We start from the raw sequence: 24,956 nt of genomic DNA on the forward strand, positions 1-24,956 counted from the left end.
TGCATTAGTGAGCTGAAATTTGCAATCTACACAACCATTAAAAACAACACACACAACCCATTTAATGGTTGTGCAGATTGCAATTTCATCTCACTAACGCAACCCATACTTTTTTTTTTTATTATTATTATTCAGCCGGTTGAATGAAAAAAAAAAAAAAAAAAAAAAAGATGCCCTGATTCCCCCATCCACACACTTTGGGGACAGGGGAATCCTTCCTGCTGAGTTATTGTATTCTGACAGCAAGGAGAATATACTGATAAGTTCTGCCGGCTATGATAAATTGGGAGAAACGGGGTGGTTGCATAAGTCGACCGGCAGATTGACTTCTGTACAACCAGCATTCCTATACATGCATCAAAATTCAGCCGGTCCCTGCTAAACCAGTCCAATTTTGACCATGCATATCTGACTTTAGTTAGAATATTCAGCTGAGATAACCTACGTTCCCTTCTTTCTTCCACCGACACAACGCAGGCCTATCTTCACTCACATAGTTGTAGAAACGGCTAGGTTTTTTTACCCCCCACACAGTAAGCAAGTTCACTTATCTCCTAAAATGGCAGAAGCTACAGGATGTTCTTTTTCTACCCATTTTAAAATGTGATGAAATCGGCAGGAGCTGAAGACGTATCTGGACACATCTGATATGTCTGCGTTTTTGGTCACTATGTACATTTAAACCATAAGTTTACTTTGTTAGAAAACAAATGAAAACACACACACATTTTCCATTACATTTGATATTTTATAACACTTGTATAGATGGTGCCCAGTGGGCCTAAAATGAAATATGCTACAGCTCTTAGTAACCTATCACAATTTCTTAAAGATTGACAAGCGTTTTCATTTAAGGTGCATAAACTTATGGCAGGCAATCAGATGTTATCTTTTTCTTCAAGAGTATAGTAAACTGAGTTCTGTTCATATCTTGTTTTAAAAAAAATGGAGCAAGGACAAGATTTTGTTCAGAGTGATATACTTGATTCCTTATTTAATTTTCATAGGTATGAACCTGATTGGGCACCATGGGCAAAAACATATCCCCGGCCCTCTGTCACAATGAGGGGGGATCGGCGAGAGGCTGCAAGAGTGGAACACGTTACAAGTGCCACCCTAAAAAAACAGGTGAAACATGTACCATGTTCCCAAAGGTGAAATTATCCTTTAAGGTCATGTATGCTGAGCATAATAAATTATTCCAGCCCACCTAACATCACACCCTTTTGATTGGGTGTAATTATATTTACAATAAGGCCCCTTTCACACTGGGGCGGTTTTCAGGCGTTATTGCGCTAAAAATAGCACCTGCAAACCGCCCCTAAACAGCCTCCGCTGTTTGTTCAGTGTGAAAGCCCGAGGGCTTTCACACTGAAGCGGTGCGCTGGCAGGAGAAGAAAAAATCTCCTGTCAGCCGCATCTTTGGAGTGGTGAAGGAGCGGTGTATTCACTGCTCCTAAACCGCTCCTGCCCATTGAAATCAATGGGACAGCGCGGCTATACCGCGGCTATAGCCGCGCTACACGAGGGCTTTTAACCCTTTTTCGTCCGACAGCGGGGGGTTAAAACCGCACCGCTAGCGGCCGAATACCGCGGTAAAACAGCGCTAAAAATAGCGCTGTTTTACCGCCCCAGTGTGAAAGGGGCCTAAGAGGATTTCCCCATGGTTGCATATGAGATCCACTGGACACGGCTGAGCAGTTTCACTGCTACTTCAGAGTTGTATGATGTTCCCCATGTGGTGTCCATCATCTTTCTATTGAATGGGACTCAGTCACCCTTGATCTGATATATAATAATGCAATTGCTTGAGGAACGGCAATGCTTTCGTTGAGAGCTACAAGCTGACAGCTGCTAAGGCTGTTGGGACTTGTAGTTTTCCATTCACAGAGCACTGTGAATGAGTTATAACGGCTGGGCTGCGTTTAAAAAAAAAATTTTGACAGTGAGCAGGGAGGATGATATCAGTGATATAAGATCAAAGTGGTGGTAAGACTGAAAAATGGAGGTTGTTCATACAAATATGACTAATATCTTTTATTAATATCTATTTATGTGACTTCAACAAGACTAGTTTAGTAATTTTCCATCTTCAGGCACGTTTGTTTTTTGTTTTTTTTTACTCTTGCAACTCAGTTTAATAAAATAACTGATAAATGTGCAGGATTTGTTGCAGTTGTTGTGTAACAAAGTTCAGGATTCATCGAACATCCTTGCGTGTAGAAGAGGCGCCAGCAAAAGCTAAGGATACAATCGGTACAAACTGCTTAAAGTGTGTAGATTAATTTATGCTGAAAACTATACAGTATGTGAATATGATTAAAATGACACTTCTCCCCCTGCTTGATATGTTGGCTTTGCGTTATGAATGCTCATTGTTTTCAGTCTGGATTATTATTGGCCAGTGTTTACATCAAGGCCTTGGGGACATGGCTGTATAAACAGGGCAACTAATACGCAGGATCTTGCTACCAGCAAGATCCTGCATAAAGAAGCACTCTGTACGCATGTTACATTTGAGCAATGTTTGTACAGTACAAATGGCCCAGTTAATAAGACATACAGTGCATCTAGAAAGTATTCTCAGTGCTTCACTTTTCCACATTTTATGTTACAGGCTTATTCCAAAATGTATTAAATTCCTTATTTTGCTCTAAATTCTACCAACAATGCCCTATAATGACAATGTGATAGAAGTTTGTTTTGAAATCTTTGCAAATTTATTAAAAATAAAAAGCGAAAAAAAAAAATCACATGTACATAAGTATTCACAGCCTTTACCATGACACCCAAAATTTAGCTCAGGTGCATCCTGTTTCCATGGACTACAACTATACAACTTTATTGGAGTCCACCTGTGGTAAATTCAGTTGATTGGATATGATTTGGAAAGGCACACGCATGTCTCTATTTAAGGTCCCACAGTTAACAGTGCATGTCGGAGCACAAACCAAGCCTTGAAGTCCAAGGAATTGTCTGTAGACCTCCGAGACAGGATTGTATGGAGGCACAGATCTGAGGAAGGGTACAGAAAAATTTCTGCAGCATTGAAGGTCCCATTGGCCTCCTTTTTCCTTAAATGGAAGGAGTTTGGAACCACCAGGACTCTTCCTAAAGTGGGCTGCCCGGCCAAACAGCGATGGCGGGAGAAGGACCAAGAACCCAATGGTCACACTGACAGAGCTCCATGTTTCTCTGTGGAGAGAGGAGAACCTTCCAGAAGAACAACCATCTTTGCAGCACTCCACCAATCGGGCCTCTATTGAGTGGCCAGACGGAAGCCACTCCTCAGTAAAAGGCACATGGACAGCCTGCCTGGAGTTTGCCAAAAGGCACCTGAAGGACTCTGACCATGCGAAACAAAATTCTCTGGTCTGATGAAACAGATTGCAACTCTTTGGCCTGAATGGCAAGCATCATGTCTGGAGGAAACCAGGCACTGCTCATCACCTAGCCAATACCATCCCTACACTGAAGCATGGTGGTGACAGCTTCATGCTGTGGGGATGTTTTTCAGCGGCAGGGACTGGGAGACTAGTCAGGATTGAGGGAAAGATGAATGCAGCAATTTTCAATGAGGCATCCTTCATGAAAACCTGCTCTGGAGTGCTCTGGACCTCAGACTGGGGTGAAGGTTCATCTTACAACAAGACAACAACCCTAAGTACAAAGCCAAGATAACAAAGGAGTGGCTATAGGACAAATTTGTGAATGTCCTTAAGTGGCCCATCCAGAGTCCAGACTTGAACATCTTCTGGAAAGATCTGAAAATGGCTGTGCACCAACGCTCCCCATCCAACCTGATGGAGCTTGAGAGGTCCTGCAAAGAAGAATGGGAGAAACTGCCCAAAAATAGGTGTGCCAAGCTTGTAATATCATGCTCAAAAAGACTTGAGGCTGTAATTGGTGCTAAAGATGCTTCAACAAAGTATTGAGCAAAGGCTGTGAATACTTATGTACATGGGATTTTTTTTTTCGTTTTATAGTTTTAATTTACAAAGATTTCAAACTATTTTCTTTTCAGTTATCATTGTGGGGTATTGTTTAATTTGAGGAAAATAATTAATCCATTTTGGAATAAGGCTGTAACATAACAAAATGTGGAAAAAGTGAAGCGCTATGAATACTTTTCGGATGCACTGTAGTAGGCTTCTGAAGGAAGCCACCTAGTGTCCTCCTTCTATTGCTAGGACTTAGCTTTTTTTTTTTTCAATTTGACCAGTAAATGTGCATGGATTATAACATTTACCCTTTTATAAATAGCATAGATATTACAGTGAACAACTTTTCCTATGGAAGAATAGACACTGGAAAATGTCAGAGACTATTTACACCCAGAAAATGTTTGTCAAAATGTGTTTTACAAATCTAGTGTATGTTCAGCAAAAGTACAAGGAATACTTTAAAAATATGCCCCTATGAGTAGCTTGCCATCACTCCCTTTGTGGCCAAGTTGTTCTGAGACTTGAGAATTACACCAAGCCATGGACAGCTCCTTTTAGTGGCTAACTACAAAGATTTTTATTTCACACATTCAACAAGCATGCTTGTAATAAAATGTGAAAGTGATTATAAATTACTGTAAATACTGCAATAAAAACTCAACATGGTCATGGAAAATGCATTATACTCCCTCCTTTAAAAAAATCCCTGTGTGTTAAGGGGTCAGGTAGACTTGACACCTCATCCTCAGTGCTCTACAATAAAAACAAATAGGACATTTACTTTGATTTCGTCACTTTACCTATTCTTTTTAAAATAAGGATATATCAAAGTTTACTAAGAAAAAAAAACCCTTCGAATGTTTTAACAGCACACATAAAATTACACAGAACACTTGCATATATATATTATCTTACCTTTTTCTTGTACAGAGATTTTCCTCACTTTCACTCATCACCAGTGACCTACTAGTTCCACCTTGACTTGCTTCATGCATTACTTCAATCTAAAATTAAATGCAAATTAAATAGCTGCTTGTAATACAGTCAAACATTATCAGCAGCATAGCATCTTAAGTGTGCACAATGATTAAATCTGTGTGAATTTATTTCTAACCACTCTATCATATGAGGACAAAACTTTAAATAAAAATCATTCCTCAACGGAATCAACAGTGTTGTCATACCGCATCTGCATAGTGGATGACAAATCCCACATACAGATCTTATTGTAGGAAATACAGCTTCTGTTTATTCATTAAAAGCACATAATGAATGCTAAAAAAACAAAACATCAAACAATATGAAGGTAATACACTCTAGTCCTAAAGCTAAAATTAAAATTGATGGGTTTTTCTCTGATTCTGTTCCTTATAAAATAGGATGAGGGAAAGATGACCGTTATCTCTGTTATTTTTTAATTTTTTTTTTTAAAAGTTTTATTTCTTGCTTTTTACACAAGTATACACAAGACCCAACCGGCCATACACAAAAATAAACTATTTACATTACTTCAGCGTTGACTCTCTCCTCCTTCTGGACCTTCACTCACACAGTAATAACAAGGCCACCTGTTTTTAGTTACAGTCAATGGTACATTACGATATGTCTGACAATAACCTACATGTTACCTCCTACTACATGTGCATGCTATTAGGTGCCACTCAATCCACTACTGTATTTTTTTAATGTTTAACTCTTCTGCAGATAATATCCTGCTCGGAAATAACTTTACCTTACCAGCAAACTTGAGAAATTTGGCTCCCTAACAGATTTTAAAATTGGCTGTGATGAATCAAAATTTCTTAACATAGGTATTAAGAGTCAAATCGTATACTCAGCTACACTATGGATTCCAAATCTTTGGCAAGCCCAGCAAATAGGCTAAATTTAAAGAATGACTTGAAGAAATTGCTAAAATGTCCTCACTCAAGGAAAAATGGCGCCTGCAATTTGGAAAAAAATCACTGTTTCTTGAATATTTGATCAGAATGCTAATTTGTAGTCCTGTGAGCCTCCAGGTAATTGACCAAATCTGGTCTCCAAAATAGTATATCTTTGCAAATGATCAGCTGCTAACGTTACGCATGTCTCATAACCATGCAAAATAGTTAAACCAAATAGTACACACGCTGCGCTTATCAAAATAAAAAAATAAGAAATTTCCACTAAAATATTAATAAAGTGATATTGTGCTTAACATATACAAAATCTATTAATACTATACTATACGTTAATGTGCAATAAATTTCAATGAATGAATAAATAGGTAAAAGTGCTCCAATAAGCTTGTGTATTGCAAATATTCCACAAAGCTTGTGCAAGTTTCAAACATTAATAGATAATTCAACACAAACATCCATGCGATTTAGTGTTGCATCCATGCATTTCGGTGCTGCAGCTATGCAATATGGTGTTGTGCAATGTTCAAACAATAAAAAGTTAAAAAATACAAAAAAAGGCATCCATGCGATTTGGTGTTGCATCCATGTGATTCTGAAAATCACCCATTGATGAAGATACGAAATACCCCTTGTATCAAACACGCGTAGGGGAAGGGGACAGGATGGAACGTTATACATACAACCTGTTGGGACAGATTAACACGCCACCCCATACCAGCCGCTGTTGCCCGTTCGTCTCTGCTGTTTTAGTGTGGCGCCCTTAAGTGCCTTGTTACTGTGAGTACCCATTGCAGGATTTGTTTATGATTTTAATAAATTTAGTACATTCTGCACCATGAAGTCCTTTTTGTGTTAATATATTGAGGTGCAAACGGGACTGCTGTGAGGAACAGAGGCACTAGTGCAAATCTATCCAGGACCCTGCATATAACATCGAACCCATAGAGGTTCTAAGGCGCATTCTGACCAAGCTTAATTGCAAGGCTGCACACCCTAAGGTGAGGGGCTATCACTTGGGGGGGAGCACTTGTATGAGCACACAGCACTTTAGTTTATGTTCACAATAACACATGAATGGATTGTGGAAGATCTGTGGACTGTTAATTTGATCATTGCACAGCAACACAGCACTGAATTGCATAGAATCACATGGATGCAACACCAAATCACATTTATGCGTTTTTTCTATCTTTTAACTTTTTATTGTTTGAACATTGCACTAACACCATATTGCATAGATGCAGCACTGAAATGCATTGATGCAACACTAAATCGCATGGATGTTTGTGTTGGATTATCTATTGTTTGAAAATTACTCAAGCTTTGTGGAATATTTGCAATACACAGGCTTATTGGAGCACTTTAACCTATTTATTCATTCATTGAAATTTATTGCACATTAATGTATAGTATAAATAGATTTTGTATACGTTAAGCACAATATCACTTTATTAATATTTTAGTGGAAATTTCTTATTTTTTTATTTTGATAAGCGCAGCGTGTGTACAATTTGGTTTGAATATTTGATGCCTCTGGTCTGCTTCTGAAATTAAAAAGTTTATTCCATCATAGCATTTTTAATGAACTTATTTTCAAACATCTTTTGAAGTTTTAATCCTGTGCCAGACCAGTAGGTTTCATTACAATGCTAACAATTTGGTGAGATCTGGTAACTTATATAGTATAAAAGTTATATACACCATTTACTGTGTTTTATTGCAAGATCTATAATTCATATTTTATATCAGAGGGTTTACTACTACTTTTACTTTTCATTAAAAAAAAAAAAAAAAAAAAAGGATAATGTGGTAAAATGAATAAATGAACAATGCACATCCTTCTATACTGTGTAGTTGCCTCTATCAAAACATTGAATGTATTTTCTCTCTGCTATCAGCATAAGTCATTTCTGACAGGTTTTCCAGATACCAGGGGAGAAGAGCTTCAGCATACAGCCTATGACTGATATCCACAGCTCTGCATGTTCACCGTGTACTGTGTAATAAAGTGTCCTTTCCCTCCAATCAGGGTTCAGAGCTCCTCTCACTTAAATTTGCACTGTGCAACTTCAGATCCCTGCCCACTGCTGCTGGAACTAGAAAAAAAATTTGATCTGTGTTTTTAAAATGATCTATAGAAGAAATGGCTCAGATAAACTGGTACAACTTATGTAGGAGGATTTGTTTAATCTCTGTGTATCACTTGAGGCCAGTCACTTCACTGGGGGGTATATGTAGGGGTTTACAACCACTTGTTTTTGCTGTATTTTTTTTTACATATGTGTTTACAAAAAAAAAAACGATAGTTCCAAGCTGCTTGTAAAACAGCCCTCAATGTTATCAACCTACTTGAAGGGAGCTTTTCAGGTCAAAAATACAGAAGCTACTATTGCCGAATTGCTTTTGAAACTCCTTGCTGCTGCCTGTCATCTTTACATGGAAGCTGCCATTGTTTTTAAAAAGTACATGCTCCACACCATATCCTTCCATGGAATCTGTCATTGCCACATTGCTTTTAAATGTGCTTACACCAAGTCCTCATTCTTAAATATTTTTTGCCTGATAGGTCTAAAATTGCTCTGGGTCAGTGGCTAACCCTGTAAAAAGTTTTCCCTTCTCCCAAGCTTGCAGCTTAAAAAAAAAAAAAAACAAATAAGCAATTCCCATATTTCTACCCTGTGAACAAATGACAATTCCCATATTTCTATCTGGACAGTTCCCCCAACCATATACTACTTGGCCAATGGCGCCTGAAACCAGGGATCTGCTCCTCCAAGATATAAAGGTATCAATTCAGTTGGTGTTTTAGTGGAGGTTCATTGTGTATGTGCCTAGTGATGTACAGTTACTGGAGCCTGAGTCCCTAAACTGGTAGCTGAGCATTAAAGCTAAAGACTGTTTTCTTTACAGTACCTGGCAGAATTAAGTTTGTGATTCACAATCTCTCATGCAGACTTGAGCTGAATCCTTGGTCAATAGTCAAATGAATACAAGATTTTGCCAAATTTTACATAGGTTGAAAAAAGACCATCTACAGAACCCACAAGCAGCAACACTTCCACACGCAGAAGAATGGCATCATCTTCACCTTCAGGCAGCACCCAGAAAATTTCAGAACAAAATGGGAATCATCATTCTCACAAAAGAGGCCGTTATGCCACATCATCCATGGACCAAGAAGATTCAATGGACTGACATCCTAATTCCTGATATCTCTTCATTTATTATACTAAGAGATGGTTCTCTATAAAAACCTGTATTTATAACTGAATGTAACTGCATTCTGATAGTCACACACTGTGTGGGATCATGTTACATTCCAGTTATATTTCTTATTACTTCTGATTCCTATAGCCTTAGAATATATAAGTGAAATAAGGAAATTCTTGTTCAGTTATATATTATCAGGTAATAATAATAGATTTATTACTTTTTAGGACAAATATGTTCAATAATTCCGAAGTAATGGAAGCTTTTTCTTAAAACAAATATATTATTACCTAACTAGTTCCTAGAATTATGTTTTTGTTTATTCTAATCTGAAGCAATACAACCTCAATTTTATGAGTTAACATATCTGAACAGTTACATATGAATAAAATATGTAATTGTTTACTCTAAAAGAGTTAAAATCCCAAAATCTATCTTCATCAATACCAAAGTTATTAACAGTACCTTTCTAACTGAATTATTTAGCCTAGGGCAAGACTAACCATATACAACCACCCTGGAATAAATAATTTCAACAAAAACTATATTCTGCACTCCAATTAATGAAACATCATTTTGATGTCTTTTGACATAGCACTTCTCTCCTGTAAGCGGAAGATCCGTGTACCCTCATTAGCCCTCCTCATTCTCCCAACCATATTATGTGGGAGTGTGACGAAGGCACTTATTCCCCTGAGAGAGATATTTATTCTCTTTCACGGGTAAATTGTGATTACTTGCAAAAAATAATTTATACAATGTATCATCTAATCTCATATGTTTTTTGTTTACTCTTTACTCCAGAATTCACTGGTTTCTTTTCTATCTATTCATCTCTTCAGTCCACACAGGTTGATCTGCGCAGTCAGCTCTGCATAACAAAAAGCAAGTCAAAACTATTTGATCTATTGCCATGGCACCACTGAATATACTTTCCCTGAATGTTCAGGGAATAAATGTCCCTCAAAAAAGGACCAAAGCCTTCCGTACTTTCCATAACAAGAAGGCTCACATAGTATGCCTCCAAGAAACACACTTCACCAAAGATTCTACTCCAAAATATATTTCTCCTTTTTATCAACAAATTTACACGGCTTCTGCCTGTACCAAGCAAAGGGGAACTCTAATTGCATTTCACCGATCCACCCCATTCACCTTACCATCAGAAATTAAAGACCCAGAAGGTAGATACCTGATACTCATGGGTTATATAATGGATACAGCAATCACGGTGATTTCCTACTACGCTCCTAACAAACAACCTACACCATTCCTCTCACATATATTACAAGTGATTAATACACACAAAATAGGAACAGTGATAATGTGTGGGGATTCGAACCAGGTCCTCCTCCCATTTCTAGATAAATCACCTTTTACACCATCCAAAATAACCTCTAGATTACCTTTTTCTCAACTTCTTTCCAAATACAATCTGGTAGATCCATGGAGAGAAAGTAACCCAATGAAAAAGAAATTCACTTATTTCTCGCACCCTCATCAAACCTTCACCAGAATAGATCATATTTTTCTAACAATAGGAATGATACCAGAAATTATTGCATCAGATATAATTCCGATTCCGTGGTCTGACCATAATGCAGTATACACTACTATAGCCTCAGCCATACCAAAAGCGCATGACCCAACGTGGTACTTACCGGACATAATGCTCAAACACCCACTACATCAGATGGCCATTGAACAAGTTTTAAAGGAATACATATCAATTAATAATACAACAGACATCTCCCCAATAACACTGTGGGAAGCTCATAAGCCTGTCTTGCGTGGTACAATACAAAGACAAATGGCACTATTTAAACGGGAACGCAAAAATCTAGCAAAAAAACTAGAACTCAATTTTAATGCAGCCTACATATCATTTCAAGATAATCCATCTCAGAGTACAAAATCTCATCTGGAAAAATCTAGATTGGAATACGATCTATTTCTCACTGAGTCTGTTGATAAATCCCTCAAACGCTCCAAACACAATTTCTACATGAATACAAACAAACCAGGTACATATTTGGCTCGGGCATTAAATTCAACTAACAAATCTTTCAAACCAATACGTTTGAAATTATCAAAAAATGTTTACACTTGTAATCCAGTTAAAATAGTCCATAAATTTCACTCACATCTCGCAACTTTATACAAGACAAACAATGAATTTAATCCTACAGAGGCTGAATCCTTCTTCTCAAAAATAACCTTACCTGAGTTATCTCAGAATCAAAAAAGCAGTTTGGATGAGCCTATAACTATAGATGAAGTTGCTAACGCCATAAAAGACCTAAAACTTAACAAAAGACCAGGCCCAGACGGCTACTCGGCTTTATACTATAAAACATTCTCAGAAATACTCTCTCCCATTCTCACTAAAACTTTTAACAAACTTCTAGATGGACATTCTTTTCGGCAAGAAACACTAATGGCAATTGTTTGTATGATCCCAAAACCCCTTTCTGATGATACTTCCTGTGTGAATTATCGGCCTATCTCTCTGTTAAACCTCGATATTAAATTATTAGCAAAAATAATAGCAAAACGCCTCAATAGCATTATAGGAAAATTAATACATAGAGATCAAGGCTTCATGCCAAATAGACAGGCAGGCGATAATATACGCAGGGCAGTGTTATTGGCACATATTGCTAAAAAACGGAAAATCCCTTTATGTTTTCTATCTCTCGATATTAAGAGGGCATTTGACACAGTATCCTGGCAATATATGCAATATATGCAATATTCATTACAAAAATAGGGTTTTGGACCCCACTTTTTAACATGGATCAAAGCATTATATAATAAACCCAAAGCCTATATAAAATATGCTGGATACAAATCTGAAGCCTTTAATATCGAAAGAGGTACCCGACAGGGTTGCCCATTATCTCCCTTATTATTTGCCCTTATACTCGAACCCATGGCCCAATACATCAGAACAAACCAAACTATAACTGGCATTGAAGTAGGAGGTGTTACACACAAATTATGTATATTTGCAGACGATATATTACTTTTTCTATCATCACCACAGGTCTCTGGTCCTAACTTAATACCAGCTCTTGATGGATTTGCAGCCCTATCCGGCCTTATGATTAATCCTAAGAAATGCCTAGTGCTTAATATTTCACTCACAAACATGGAATTGATCCCGGCTAGGGCTGCACTCCCATTCACATGGGCAGAAAAATCAATCCCATATCTTGGAATTCATTTAACAGCATCTCATTCTGACTTATTCTCAACCAATTATCCTCCTGTATTAAGACAGATCACAAATCTAATAAAACAATGGTCGCAACTTCCTTTATCCTGGATGGGGAAGATTAATGCAATCAAAATGACTATTCTACCCAAATTGCTTTATCTATTCAGAGTCCTCCCTATTCCAATTCCTTCCTATTTTTTGAGAATAGTACAAAAAAGAGCAACTTCGTTTATATGGGGCTCTTCTAAACCACGTATACCTATACACACACTACATCTTCCCAAAAATAAAGGAGGCCTGGGATACCCTAATTTTACTAACTACTACAGAGCAGCACATTTGGCCAGTCTGTCCAAATACCATGCAAAACAGGAAATCCCATTATGGGTATTTATAGAGGCTTCAGAAAATGACCCTCTATTAATATCAAATTTATTATGGCTTGATCCTAAAGACCGCTTTAAAATTCATAATCCCATAACTAAACACTTCTTATCTCTCTGGGATAAACTAAAAACCAAATATCAGTTACAATCTCCACACAATCCTCTCCTTTCTTTTATCAGAAATCCGGCCTTTTATCCGGCATGGATCTACCCAAATTCTTTTAAAGCTTGGACAACATCAGGCATTCAGACACTAAATGACTTCATAGCATCTAAATCATTCCTTTCATTACCATCGCTTAGAGAAAAATATGATCTACCAAACTCTGAGATATTTAGATATCTCCAAATCAAAAATTTCTATACACCATTCCTAAAGGGGGATACACCATTATCCCAATTATCCATTTTTGAATCAATCTGTACAAAAGATCCATTTGCTAAAGGTACAATTTCATCACTTTATAATCAATTATATGGAGTAGCAAATCTTAATAGACCCTCTTACGTTCAGAGGTGGGAGGAGGACCTGGGACGAACTTTAGAAGACACGGACTGGTCTAACATATGGCTCACATCTAAGTCATCTTCACCCAACATCTTAGCACTGGAGACAAATTATAAAGTCCTAACTCGCTGGTACCTTGTACCCGCTAGAGTGGCAAAATATTCACCTAATACCTCAGCTCTTTGTTTTCAAGGATGCCCAGAAATAGGCACATATTTACACATATGGTGGACGTGCCCAGTAATCCAAACCTTCTGGAAGGAAGTCTTCGTGATTGCATCTAAAATATTTAAAAAAATAATACAACCAGATCCATATTTAACTTTACTTAATCTAAAACCGGAATGGTTAACATTCTCTCAATTCAAACTAATGATCCAACTAATAACGGCTGTAAAACAAACAGTGGCCAAGGCATGGAAATCTCCTAAATTGGTACTAGCAGAAACAATTCACAGAATGAATAATACAATTTCCCATGCTAAGATGGTAGCCATCGATCAAAATCAAATTCCAAAATTTGAAAAACTTTGGCATCCTTGGATAAAACAACAGTTCCTGTCAAACTTCAATGACTCTGTCCTGTTGCCATGGTAACAGATTAAATGACTTACAGAGACACCCATTCTAAGGCTTCAAAGAGAACTAAAAAGAATAATAAACTGACGAGCGGGACAACCTTGTGGACCATACCTCTACCTTTCAACCCTTTTTCTTCTTTCTCTTTCCTTTTCTCCACCTTACGATTAAAGCTCATTATCAGAATTTATTTGACCTATGTACACTCTACTTGTAAACAATATGTATAGTAGGTATAAATCATTTAAATACCTACAAAAGTAACTAAGGAAATTATATATATCTTTAATTTAGGTTTACGTGAACCCAATGTTTAATATTTGAAATTTCATGATATTTACCTATATAAACCCTACTGTAAAACAATGAGCTTACTTTATAGATCCTTGTAAACTTACTTTATGTATCTTTATAACATTGTATACTCAATAAACTTCTTTTGACAAGGAAAAAAAACCATCTAGTGCAACCAACAGAAAATAAAAAACTTTCATGAACAAAACCCTATACCCACAATTGACCCAAAGGAAAGCAAAAAAATCCCTTAAAGCAGAGCTCCACCCAAGTTCTCCTCTCCTCCTCCCTTCATGTCACAGGTCCCAGAAAATTGCCCGACCATTGAGGAGGTGCAGCGAGACTCGCGTATGTGCAGTGCGCACCCGGCTGTGAAGCCAGAAGCTGTCACAGCCGGGTGCCCACACTTGTAATGCTGGTGTTGAGGAGAAGAGAGGGAGAGATCCGAGGGTTCGGGTGGCCACATCGCTGGATCCTGGGACAGGTGAGGGTGTGTTTATTAAAAGTCAGTAGCTACACTTTTTGTAGCTGCTGACTTTTAATAAACACAAAAAAGTGTGGAACTCCACTTTATAGCAGTAGTAAACATAGCCACCGTGAACGGTAAGAAACATAAGAGCAATAGGTGAAGTGATTACAATGCACATTGCTATATTCTTTGCTGAAAAATCCTGTATTATACGTTTTTTTTCTTTGCTTACTTTAACTTCTCATATCTCAGTTGAAACCTGCGCCATATTGCAACTTCTCTTCCTTATCCAGCTTCCGCTCTTTCTATGATGACAGCCATAATCTTGCCCATGCCCATTATGAACTAGCTAAGCCTCACTTTTCAGTTACTGAACATATCCCATAGCTCCTGTGATTACCGCTAATGTTTACACCCCCTTTTTACGTAGAAAGTCATATGCAATGCTCAAGTTATGAATAGGGATGTACTCTCACAGGATTGCAATGCTACTGAGAGTGGATGATAGGGACACAGCATCCTACAGAAAGAACTCGCAGTACACAGAGCATGCGGTGAATCATGGCTAAAATGTGCATGCGCGGGTGACATTGGATTGAAGATTGCTTGATTTCTAAAGAATAGCACACCATGTATGTTGTTTATTGACTATTTAAATGGAGGAAAATAGAAAATCTGAGTTTACTACCACTTTAAGGCATGGTCCAATTTGCTTCACCAGGGGATTCAGTTGCGCAATTGGGGGGTGTGTCCTACTCCAGGTGCTGACTGTCTGGGGGTGCTGCAGCCGCCCAACTGTTTGTTTTGATTCTTTTTGTTTTGCACGGCCCTGCACCGTAGCACTGTGCAACCCAAAACAAAAAAGTCAGACAGCCACAGCACCCCTAGAAGGTCAGCAACCTCTGCTACCCTGCCAGTGGCAGTTCAGAGCCACGGGAAGTCTCTTTCCCTGCTTCGGGTATATGACTGAGGCGGAATTCCTCTCATTCTGCTGGTGCATCTGGTCTGGGAAGTGACTTTAGGAAGTGGGAGATCCATACCAATGAATCTGTACTGGGGGTAGGGGGTGCTGGTGTCTGTACTGGGGGTAGGGGGTGCTGGTGTCTGTACTGAGGGATATATAATGGGGGAGTGGGGGTGAAATGAGTGCAAGAATTGAGGGGTCTGTACAAAAGGAGGGAGATGATGGGGTCTGTACTGGGGGATATATACTGGGGGGGGGTGATATTAGTGTCTGAATTGAGGGGTTTGTACAAAAAGTGGGGGGTGATGGTGTCTGTATTGGGGGGAGGGGTGTCTGTACTGAAGGGTCTGGACCATATATACATTTTGAACTGAGCCACTGTGGTTCCTTTCAGGCTGTGGCGTTTTCTTCTGTATACACAGAGCTGAACATGGTATCTAATATCTTCTCTTTGTTTTCAGTAAATTGCCTACATGTTCAGACCTAATCTTTTAACTATTAGTATATTTAAACAATTTTTGGGGGTTTGTCTTACTCTCTTTTGCAACCTGTTGATTATTTTGAAATATATAGATGCATATAAAAAAGCTAGTTCACAGTTAGTTTGAACTATCAGATGGCATGAAGGGCATTTGCAGACACTCATATCATACATCTTTGTTCTTTCTTTGTGATCAGTGTTGATCAGCAGCCAATACACAACTAAATGTCCCGCCTAAGTATGTTTGCATTTGTAGAGCAGTAAAAAAAGATGGTTGAAATAGCAGCATGTATTTGCATTTTAGGGTGGCTCATTGGTTAAAACTTTACCGGCAAACGTCAAAACCTTCTAATGTCTTTCCTTATTACTTTAAATTATCTAAATCTCTGGATACAATTTATTTGTTGCTAAGTTTACAAATAATTTTGTAGAATACTCATTTGGGTAATATTTACTATAACAACTTAATAATTATAACCTTATTAATGTTATAATAAACTGTGGGGAGTAAAGTACAGCTGCAGCATTAGGTGCACGCAGTGCATCTGTCACCTTGTGTTTCTTTCTACCTATAAAGAAGTAGGTGTGGAATGAAGATCTTAGACTTTGCTTGTGCTCCAGGCTGCAAGCTTAGACCTGAATGGAAACAAGGGAGTAGAGCAGAAGAGCCACATGCAGCCCTCGGGGCTGCCAGTTGGACATCAATATTTAAAAACTCCAAGGCTAAGCTGCATCGAACACACAGTATCATTTACCTTTATTCCACCTTTTGTCTTCTTATTGTTCCTTTTTCTGGCCAGATCAGCTTCAGAGAGAGATTTTGGAGGGGTACAGGGGACATCTGGTGCTCTTCGTGTTGTGGCTGCAAATTAAATTTACAAATTACAATCATTTTTTGTATATAATGAAAAATAAAGCAGATATGTGTTTATTTTGCGTCATTTTCAACAAGGAAATGTACCTAGTTGCCCAGATTGTAAAGAAACATATCTTTTAATATGAAACTATTTTGTAAGTTTGTCCCAGAGGTACACTTGATTCCAAGGTTTTATCATCTGTTATTTAGCATTAATGCCCACTGTATGTGTTCTTTATTGAACCTAAAACAGATAGATGGTACTGACGCATTCCTTTCAGCTCACATTGAATCTGCATTGCCACTGGGTCTGACTCTCTTCTTCCCTTTATTCAGACCTCAAAAGTAAGGCCGATCGTGTAGAACCTTGAGCCCGTCACTGGCAGAAATTCTTACTGTTTTTTATGACACTCAGTTGTGCTGTTTGCTACTCTTTGTGAACGATAGCTACTGTCATCTAATGTAATGCTGCTACTGTCATATTATTCTAACCTTTTTATTTATTTATTACAGATACTTGTCATTGTGCTATATTCTTTAATAAAATCTCTTTAAAACAGATAGATGGGGTTCGTGGAAGAAATAGAACATTAAAAAACAAATAACTTCAATTAATTTAAAGCTGAACTCTGGAATAGGCAAAATTCACATACAATGCCACTTGTACAATGTGTACTCTTAATTGAATTTAGGTGTGCTTTGTGTATTTTTTCAGATATCTGCAGTAATCCAGTGTAACAGCTTGCCTCTGTGCAGGAGCTTCCTTTATTAAATATTATGTTTCTGTTGCTTCTCCCCCCCCCTTTTGCAGAGTCTATTGTACACGCACACACAACATGAATACATTTCCTATATTTACATATGGATAATTAAGCAGCACATTCCAGTTACAAAACATGGCTTCGGACGGGCTTTGTCAAAGCTCTATTAACACCAGTCAAAGCTCCTGTCACTAAATAAAATGGTTAGCTTACAGTCCTGTTTACACCTTGCTTTTGCTTTATGCTTCGATGAGGCTTTGGTGGGGCTTCAAGCGAGCTTTGCCATAGACTTCTATGGAGGCTTTGAAGACGCTTTGAAGCACCACTAAAGCTACATGGGGTATAATTTTTAAAGTAAAGCAAAAGAAAAGTGTAAACAGGACTGTAAGCTAACCATTTTATTTAGTGACAGGAGCTTTGACTAACATTCAGAGAGCTTTAACAAAGCCTGTCCGAAGCATTGTTTTGAAGCAAGTATAAACTAGCCGTAAATGTGTGTTGTAGCCGAGGCAAGTGTAAATGAGCCCTTACACTTGCTTCGGCTTCAACGCACATTTCCAGTACATCCTTCCTGAGGACTGGTGACCAGAACTGGACGGCATACTCTAGGTGCGGCCCTATCAGAGTCTTGTAGAGTGGGAGAATTATCGTTTTATCTCTGGAGTTTTTAATGCATGCCAATATTCTGTTTGCTTTGTTAGCAGCAGCTTGGCATTGCATGCCACTTCTGAGCCTATCATCCACTAGGACCCCCAGGTCCTTTTCCATCCTAGAAGTCATCTGGATTGGTTATTCTTTTCCTTTTTTATGCTAAACTCCTGTTGATGTTTGAGTTAATTAGTAGATTTATTGGTACCTATGTCTTTTTCAGACATGTTGATGCATCCGCTCCTAGGAAAGTGGATTTTACCACGAAATGCATTTATTTTATTTATAATATTAGGATGCAGCCATGTTTTTAATACCCCATTACTGTTCTTACAGAATACATATTTATCAATTACTCCATAACACAGAGTATCTAATATCGGTAACTGGAATGTGCTGCTTTACTATTCATGTGTAAATAGGAAATGTATTCATGTTGTGTGTGTATATATATATATATATATATATATATAGAGAGAGAGAGAGAGAGAGATGAAATTTTGCATGTATCCACTGCAATGTGCTATGTTTACATTTTATGACAATAAATATGTTTATACACTTTTTACCCAATTGTCTGTCACTTGCCTCATACAAAGTCCAAAACTCTCCCCCTTCCAATTTCTTGATATAGGGATGGGGGCATATGTTCACATATGCTTCAAATAAAGTCCCACCTACCTTTTCTCTTCTACATATATCACTACTTATTATTTTTGGTTCTTAAAGCACTTTTAATTAATTATATCTGTATAAATGGTCTCAACTGTTTTGCAGTCTGAACTATGTTTTGAGAAAGACACAAATATATATTTTCACAAAGTCTGCTGCTTCAGTGTTTTTAGATCTTTTTGTCAGGTGTAACTATGGTATACTGAAGTATAATTCAAACATTTCATAAGTGTCAAAGGTGTTTATTGACAATGACATTAGATTTATGTAAAAAGTCAATATTTGCAGGGTTAAACCTTCTTTTTTAAGACCTTTGCAATGTGTCCTGGCATGCTGTTAATCAACTTCTGGGTCACATCCTGACTGATTGCAGCCCATTCTTGCATAATCAATGCTTGGAGTTTGTCAGAATTTGTAGAGTTTTTTGTTCACCCATCTCTTGAGGATTGACCACAAGTTCTCAATAAGATTAAGGTCTGGGGAGTTTCCTGGCGACTTAGTTATCACTTTTGCTTTATGGCAAGGTGCTGCATCATGCTGAAAAAGGCATTGTTCTTCACCAAACTGTTCTTGGATGGTTGGGAGAAGTTGCTCTCGGAGGTTGTTTTTGTACCATTCTTTATTCATGGCTGTGTTCTTAGGCAAAATTGTGAGTGAGCCCACTCCCTTGGCTGAGAAGCAACCCCACACATGAATGGTCTCAAGATGCTTTACTGTTGGCATGACATGGGACTAATGGTAGTGCTCACTTTTTGTTCTCCAGACAATTTTTTTTTTTTCCGGATGACCCAAACAGTCAGAAAGGGGATTCATCAGAGAAAATGACTTTACCCCAGTCCTCAGCAGTCCCTATACCTTTTGCAAAATATCAGTCTGTCCTTGATGTTTTTCCTGGGGAGAAGTGCCTACTTTGCTGCCCTTCTCAACACCAAGCCATCTTCCAAAAGTCTTCTCCTCACTGTGCGTGCAGATGCACTCACAACCTGCCTGCTGCCATTTATGAGCAAGCTCTGCATTGGTGGTGCCCCGATCCCGCAGCTGAATCGGCCTGTCCAAAAAAACAATGTCTGACATTTGGCTTGTGTGTATGCCACAGTGTCCAATAGAAGCTGGCCATTTGGCCGGCTTCTGTCGGACGGGCATGCTGGAAAACAAGCAGAACACAACAGCTCAGAAGCGGAGAATGCTGTACTAACTTTGCATAGTTAGTACAGTGGCTCTGACTGGAGCTGACAGTTTTTTTGTCTTTATCTGGCTTCTTTGCTGTATTGGATCATTGCTGGAACAATTTATTGTAACAATGTGTGTTAATGTTTAAACCATTTTTCTGTTTATTCTTATAATGTACATGGGGCAGCCACACCTACACAATACATAAGTAGACTACTCTCCCTGTTTTTAGTGCTGCATTGAAATACATATATGGGAGTTTCCAATGACAGATTGGGTTTTCAAATCTGAACTAATCTCCTATAGCCTATTTCAAGCAGACTAGCAAGTCTGACTGGCTTTGAAGACAATGTCATTTATGACAGTTTCCATATTTGCACATGTTCCCTTTCAAAGTGTGGTTTGACAGCCACAGAATGTCACTACTAGGAATAAGAAAAATTAACCCCTCAAACTTTTGGCTAAAATCAGTACATTTTATTAGTACACAGTGTCAGCCGGTCCATAAGGGGCGCAGCCACCTAATCTCCATGCGCTGGCCCCTAACATCCTTGCGGGGTGCTGGACACGTTTTTTTTAAGCACATGAAGCCTGAGGCTCTATTTGGCTTGAAAAAAGGTTGGGCTCAGGGTGCAAAGAACTGCACCCCAAGCCCACTCACTTGTGGCATTAGTGAATCAACATCGTCTTCCTGTTTCACTTCCCAGTCCATCAGGACAGGAAGTGGGTCCTGAGACCATACCGGCCAGGAGGAGAAGCCGCCCGTGACCTGGAAGGGGTAAGTGCAAGGCTGGCAGGTTAGGAGTTTGTTTGCCACACCCCCCCCCCAAAAAAAAATGAAGCATCAGCCTCCACTGTTAGTACATTTGAGTCAGCGGGGAAGGCCAAATGAATGTGTTTTCTTCAAGGGTGCAATAGGCTTTAAATGGCTACTGATATTTGGGGAAGCTCCTCCGAACTATCCTAAACATGTTATTGTGGCAAAGACATCAGCTAATTTGTCTAATTCTTTTTATATGATTTTCACACAAAGGAAAAAACTGTGAAAAAACGAAGCAGCATTATACAAATAGTGATTAAATATAAAATAGTTCATATTTACCTGATCAAAAAAAGAATTTCTTTTTTACTCTTAACAGACAAATAGAAATACAAAAATGTATTTAAAAAAATTCAAAAACAATATACATTACTACATTTATTCGTTATTAGTTATCTTTACCAAAGCATAAAGCACAAAAGGGCAGATTCAGAAGGATGCATACATTATTTTATTGCATAAAGATATTTCCTCCACAAATTGGATTTAGGTAAGTTTGCTATTCATAGCTTTAAAGTCACACAGCAAAGCGTGCAAATTTTCCGGGATATGCAGGACCCCTTTATCAAGGCATGTGTGATATTGTAATTGGATGCAAAATCTTTATATTACTAACGTAAAAACATAGGTGTGAATAATTACTATTTTACGCAGGGCTTTTTTTCTCAGACAATAGGTGCAGGAACTCCCCTTTTCTCCGTCCCTACCCACCCCCAAGCACCGTCCCTTGGTTCCATCCCCTACCCACCTCCCAGTACCACCCCTTTTAGACAATACAGAAACAAGTATCATTTTGTGGTTGTAAATAATTTGGTAATGATATCAAGAAAAGCAGTAAAATAGATCCCCTTCAGCCAGCAACAATAGATCCCCCTAACAACAATGTAACGCCCACAACAAAATCCCCCCCCCCCAGCAACAATAGACTCCCGGCAGCATCAACAGATCTCCGCACAGCCAGCATTGATAGACTCTCTGGCAGCCATCAAAAATAGACTCCTCCCCCAGAAGTAGATCTCCTTCAGCAACAACTGACCCCCCAGCAACATAAGACCCACCCCTAGCAACAATAGATCCCCCACCAGCAACAATAGACCTCCTCAGCAACAATAGACCCCCCTGCAAAAATAGATCCCCTCCAGCTAGAATAGATCCCCAGCAGTGAGCATCAATACCCTGCAGCACACCCCAGCACCCCTTGCCATTACATACAGTCAGTCCAGGAGGTGCCGGAACTGCGTTCCCCCACGTTCCCGCTAAAAAAAAGCCCTGATTTTATGCAAAAAAAAAGGATATTTAACTGCTGAAAAACCTCTACCTCTAATAAATATGTATTATATTACGACTGCACATGTGCTCCTTTTCCTCATAATTATCTCCAGGCAGAAGCCAGTGATATATTTTATGGAGTAGCGACATGTGTGTTAACCTTTTGTGAATGGGCTCCAAAGAGATCATTTTGTTTAATACTTTTTATTTTCCTCTAAGGAAAACACATCTCATGATGGACAGTATTGTTTGTATGAGGTCACACTGTAAACTCAGCTGTGTTTAATATAAACTATCTAAACTTGTGTAAATATGAGCAGTTGGTTTAATCAAAAGAATATTGTTACGCTCATGAACTGTTTACATTTATACCATAATTAACCATGAGCTTGCCATATTTATATTCACTTCTGTAAAATTCCACCATGCTACCACCAGTCCTTGAAATATTCTTACTCGCTATGTGTAATTTTAGGAATAAGCTGGCTAGTGTAATTCTTTGGTTCTCTACCAAGATATACGTAGTCTAGGGGCACTTCTGACTGCTTTGTGGGATATTTTTTATAGTAAATTTGTTATAATAGTTAGGATGTTTACCATATAATATATACACTATATCTCCAAAAAATATTGGTACGCCTGCCTTTACACGCACATGAACTTTAATGGCATTCCAGTCTTAGTCCGTAGGGTTCACTATTGAGTTGGCCCACCCTTTGCAGCTATAATAACTTTAACTCTTCTGGGAAGGCTGTCCACCAGGGTTAGGAGTGTGTCTTTGGGATTGTTTAACCATTCTACTAGAAGCGCATTTGTGAGGTCAGGCACTGATGTGGACGAGGAGGCCTGGCTCGCAGTCTTCGCTCTAATTCATCCCAAAGGTGTTCTATTGGGTTGAGGTCAGAACTCTGTGCAGGCAAGTCAAGTTCCTCCACCCCAAACTCGCTTATCCATTTCTTTATGAACCTTACTTTGTGCACTGGTCCAAATCATTTGGTGGAGGGGGGATTATGGTGTGGGGTTGTTTTTTAGGGGTTGGGCTTGGCCCCTTAATTCCAGTGAAGGGAACTCTTAAGGCGTCAGCATACCAAGATATTTTGGAGAATTTCATGCTCCCAAATGTGTGGGAACAGTTTGGGGATGTCCTCTTCCTGTTCCAACATGACTGCGCACCAGTGCACAAAGCAAGGTCCTGACCTCAATCCAACAGAACACCTTTGGGATGAATTAGAGTGGAGACTGCGAACCAGGCCTTTTCGTCCACATCAGTGCCTGACCTCACAAATGCACTTCTGGAAGAATGGTCAAAGATTACAATAGACACACTCCTAAACCTTCTGGACAGCCTTTCCAGAATAGCTGAAGCTGTTATGGCTGCAAAGGGTGGGCCAACTCAATATTAAACCCTATGGACTAAGACTGGGATGCCATTTAAGCTCATGTGCATTTAAAGGCAAGTGTCCCAATACTTTTGACAATATAGTGTCTAAACTAAAGAATACCAAGGGGTAAATGTGAATAACTGCCTAACAGTGCTATCATGGACATTTTTCTATGCAATCACCAGCTGTTAAAGAACATATTGGTTCCCAAGGTTACAAACTCCCCTGGTTTGCTTTAATAACATGCTCCATTTAGCCTTGAACACTTTGCCCTTAATGGCAAAAGCAACAGAAGTACCTGTAAGGTACAATGAGCAGGTATTCTGAATTCAGCACAGTGGCAACATTTCCTAAGCTGGCCATACATAGATTGAAATTAGGCCAATTCAGCAGGGACCGGACAAATTTGTTAGAGAAAATAAAGTATCAAGGACAGTACTAACTATATTTTTGGATAGCCACCATAAACCTAAACAGTTCATGAAACAATCTGAGCAAATGGCTTTTTTATGACATAAATGCCATGGTATACACATCACCAGGGTCGGGACAAGGGGTGGGCAGGAGGGGAGGCTGCCCTGGCACTGTGCCATCATGTGAAGGGGGGGATTTGTGTTGGAAGGGGGAATTTGGGGGCAGCAGGGGGTAAGTATTGTTCTAGGAGGGGAAATTTGGGGGGGTTGCTAAGAGTGGTGATTTAGGGGGATTTGTGTTGGGAGGGGGGAAGAATATTTGTGCTAGGAGGGGAGATTTTAGAGGTAGAGGATTTGTGCTAGAGTTTTTTTTTTTTTGGGGAGAGGGGTGGATTTGAGCTGGAGGGATTTGAGGGGTGGGGGGCAAAGATTTGGAAGAGGGGGGGATTTATGCTTAGGGGAAAGCATGCTGATTATTGCTCAATGTTTTTGTGGGGGGGATTTTTGCTGATACACAATGCTCATACATCATAGTTACATAGTTACATAGTAGGTGAGGTTGAAAAAAGACACAAGTCCATCAAGTCCAACCTATGTGTGTGATTATGTGTCAGTATTACATTACATATCCCTGTATATTGCGGTCATTCAGGTGATTATCTAATAGTTTCTTGAAGCTATCAATGCTCCCCGCTGAGACCACCGCCTGTGGAAGGGAATTCCACATCCTTGCCGCTCTTACAGTAAAGAACCCTCTACGTAGTTTAAGGTTAAACCTCTTTTCCTCTAATTGCAATGAGTGGCCACGAGTCTTATTAAACTCTCTTCTGCGAAAAAGTTTTATCCCTATTGTGGGGTCACCAGTACAGTATTTGTAAATTGAAATCATATCCCCTCTCAAGCGTCTCTTCTCCAGAGAGAATAAGTTCAGTGCTCGCAACCTTTCCTCATAACTAAGATCCTCCAGACCCTTTATTAGCTTTGTTGCCCTTCTTTGTACTCGCTCCAT

The 24,956-nt window shown here is 38.9% G+C and overlaps 1 protein-coding gene across 3 annotated transcripts in view; it reads right to left on the reverse strand.

The window, feature by feature from the left end:
• Window positions 1–24,956, reverse strand: part of MCF2L2 (MCF.2 cell line derived transforming sequence-like 2) — a 527,578-nt gene that overhangs the window by 281,858 nt on the left and 220,764 nt on the right. For all 3 annotated transcript variants that reach the window (XM_073626295.1, XM_073626294.1, XM_073626296.1), the window contains exons 14-15: window positions 16,712–16,818; window positions 4,860–4,948 (exon numbers count right to left, since the gene is read on the reverse strand). In XM_073626295.1, coding sequence (XP_073482396.1) covers window positions 4,860–4,948; window positions 16,712–16,818 — 196 coding nt within the window. The remainder of the gene's footprint in view (window positions 1–4,859; window positions 4,949–16,711; window positions 16,819–24,956) is intronic.

Source organism: Aquarana catesbeiana, linkage group LG04 (genome assembly GCF_042186555.1).
Source record: "Aquarana catesbeiana isolate 2022-GZ linkage group LG04, ASM4218655v1, whole genome shotgun sequence".
NCBI classification, from domain to species: domain Eukaryota; kingdom Metazoa; phylum Chordata; class Amphibia; order Anura; family Ranidae; genus Aquarana; species Aquarana catesbeiana.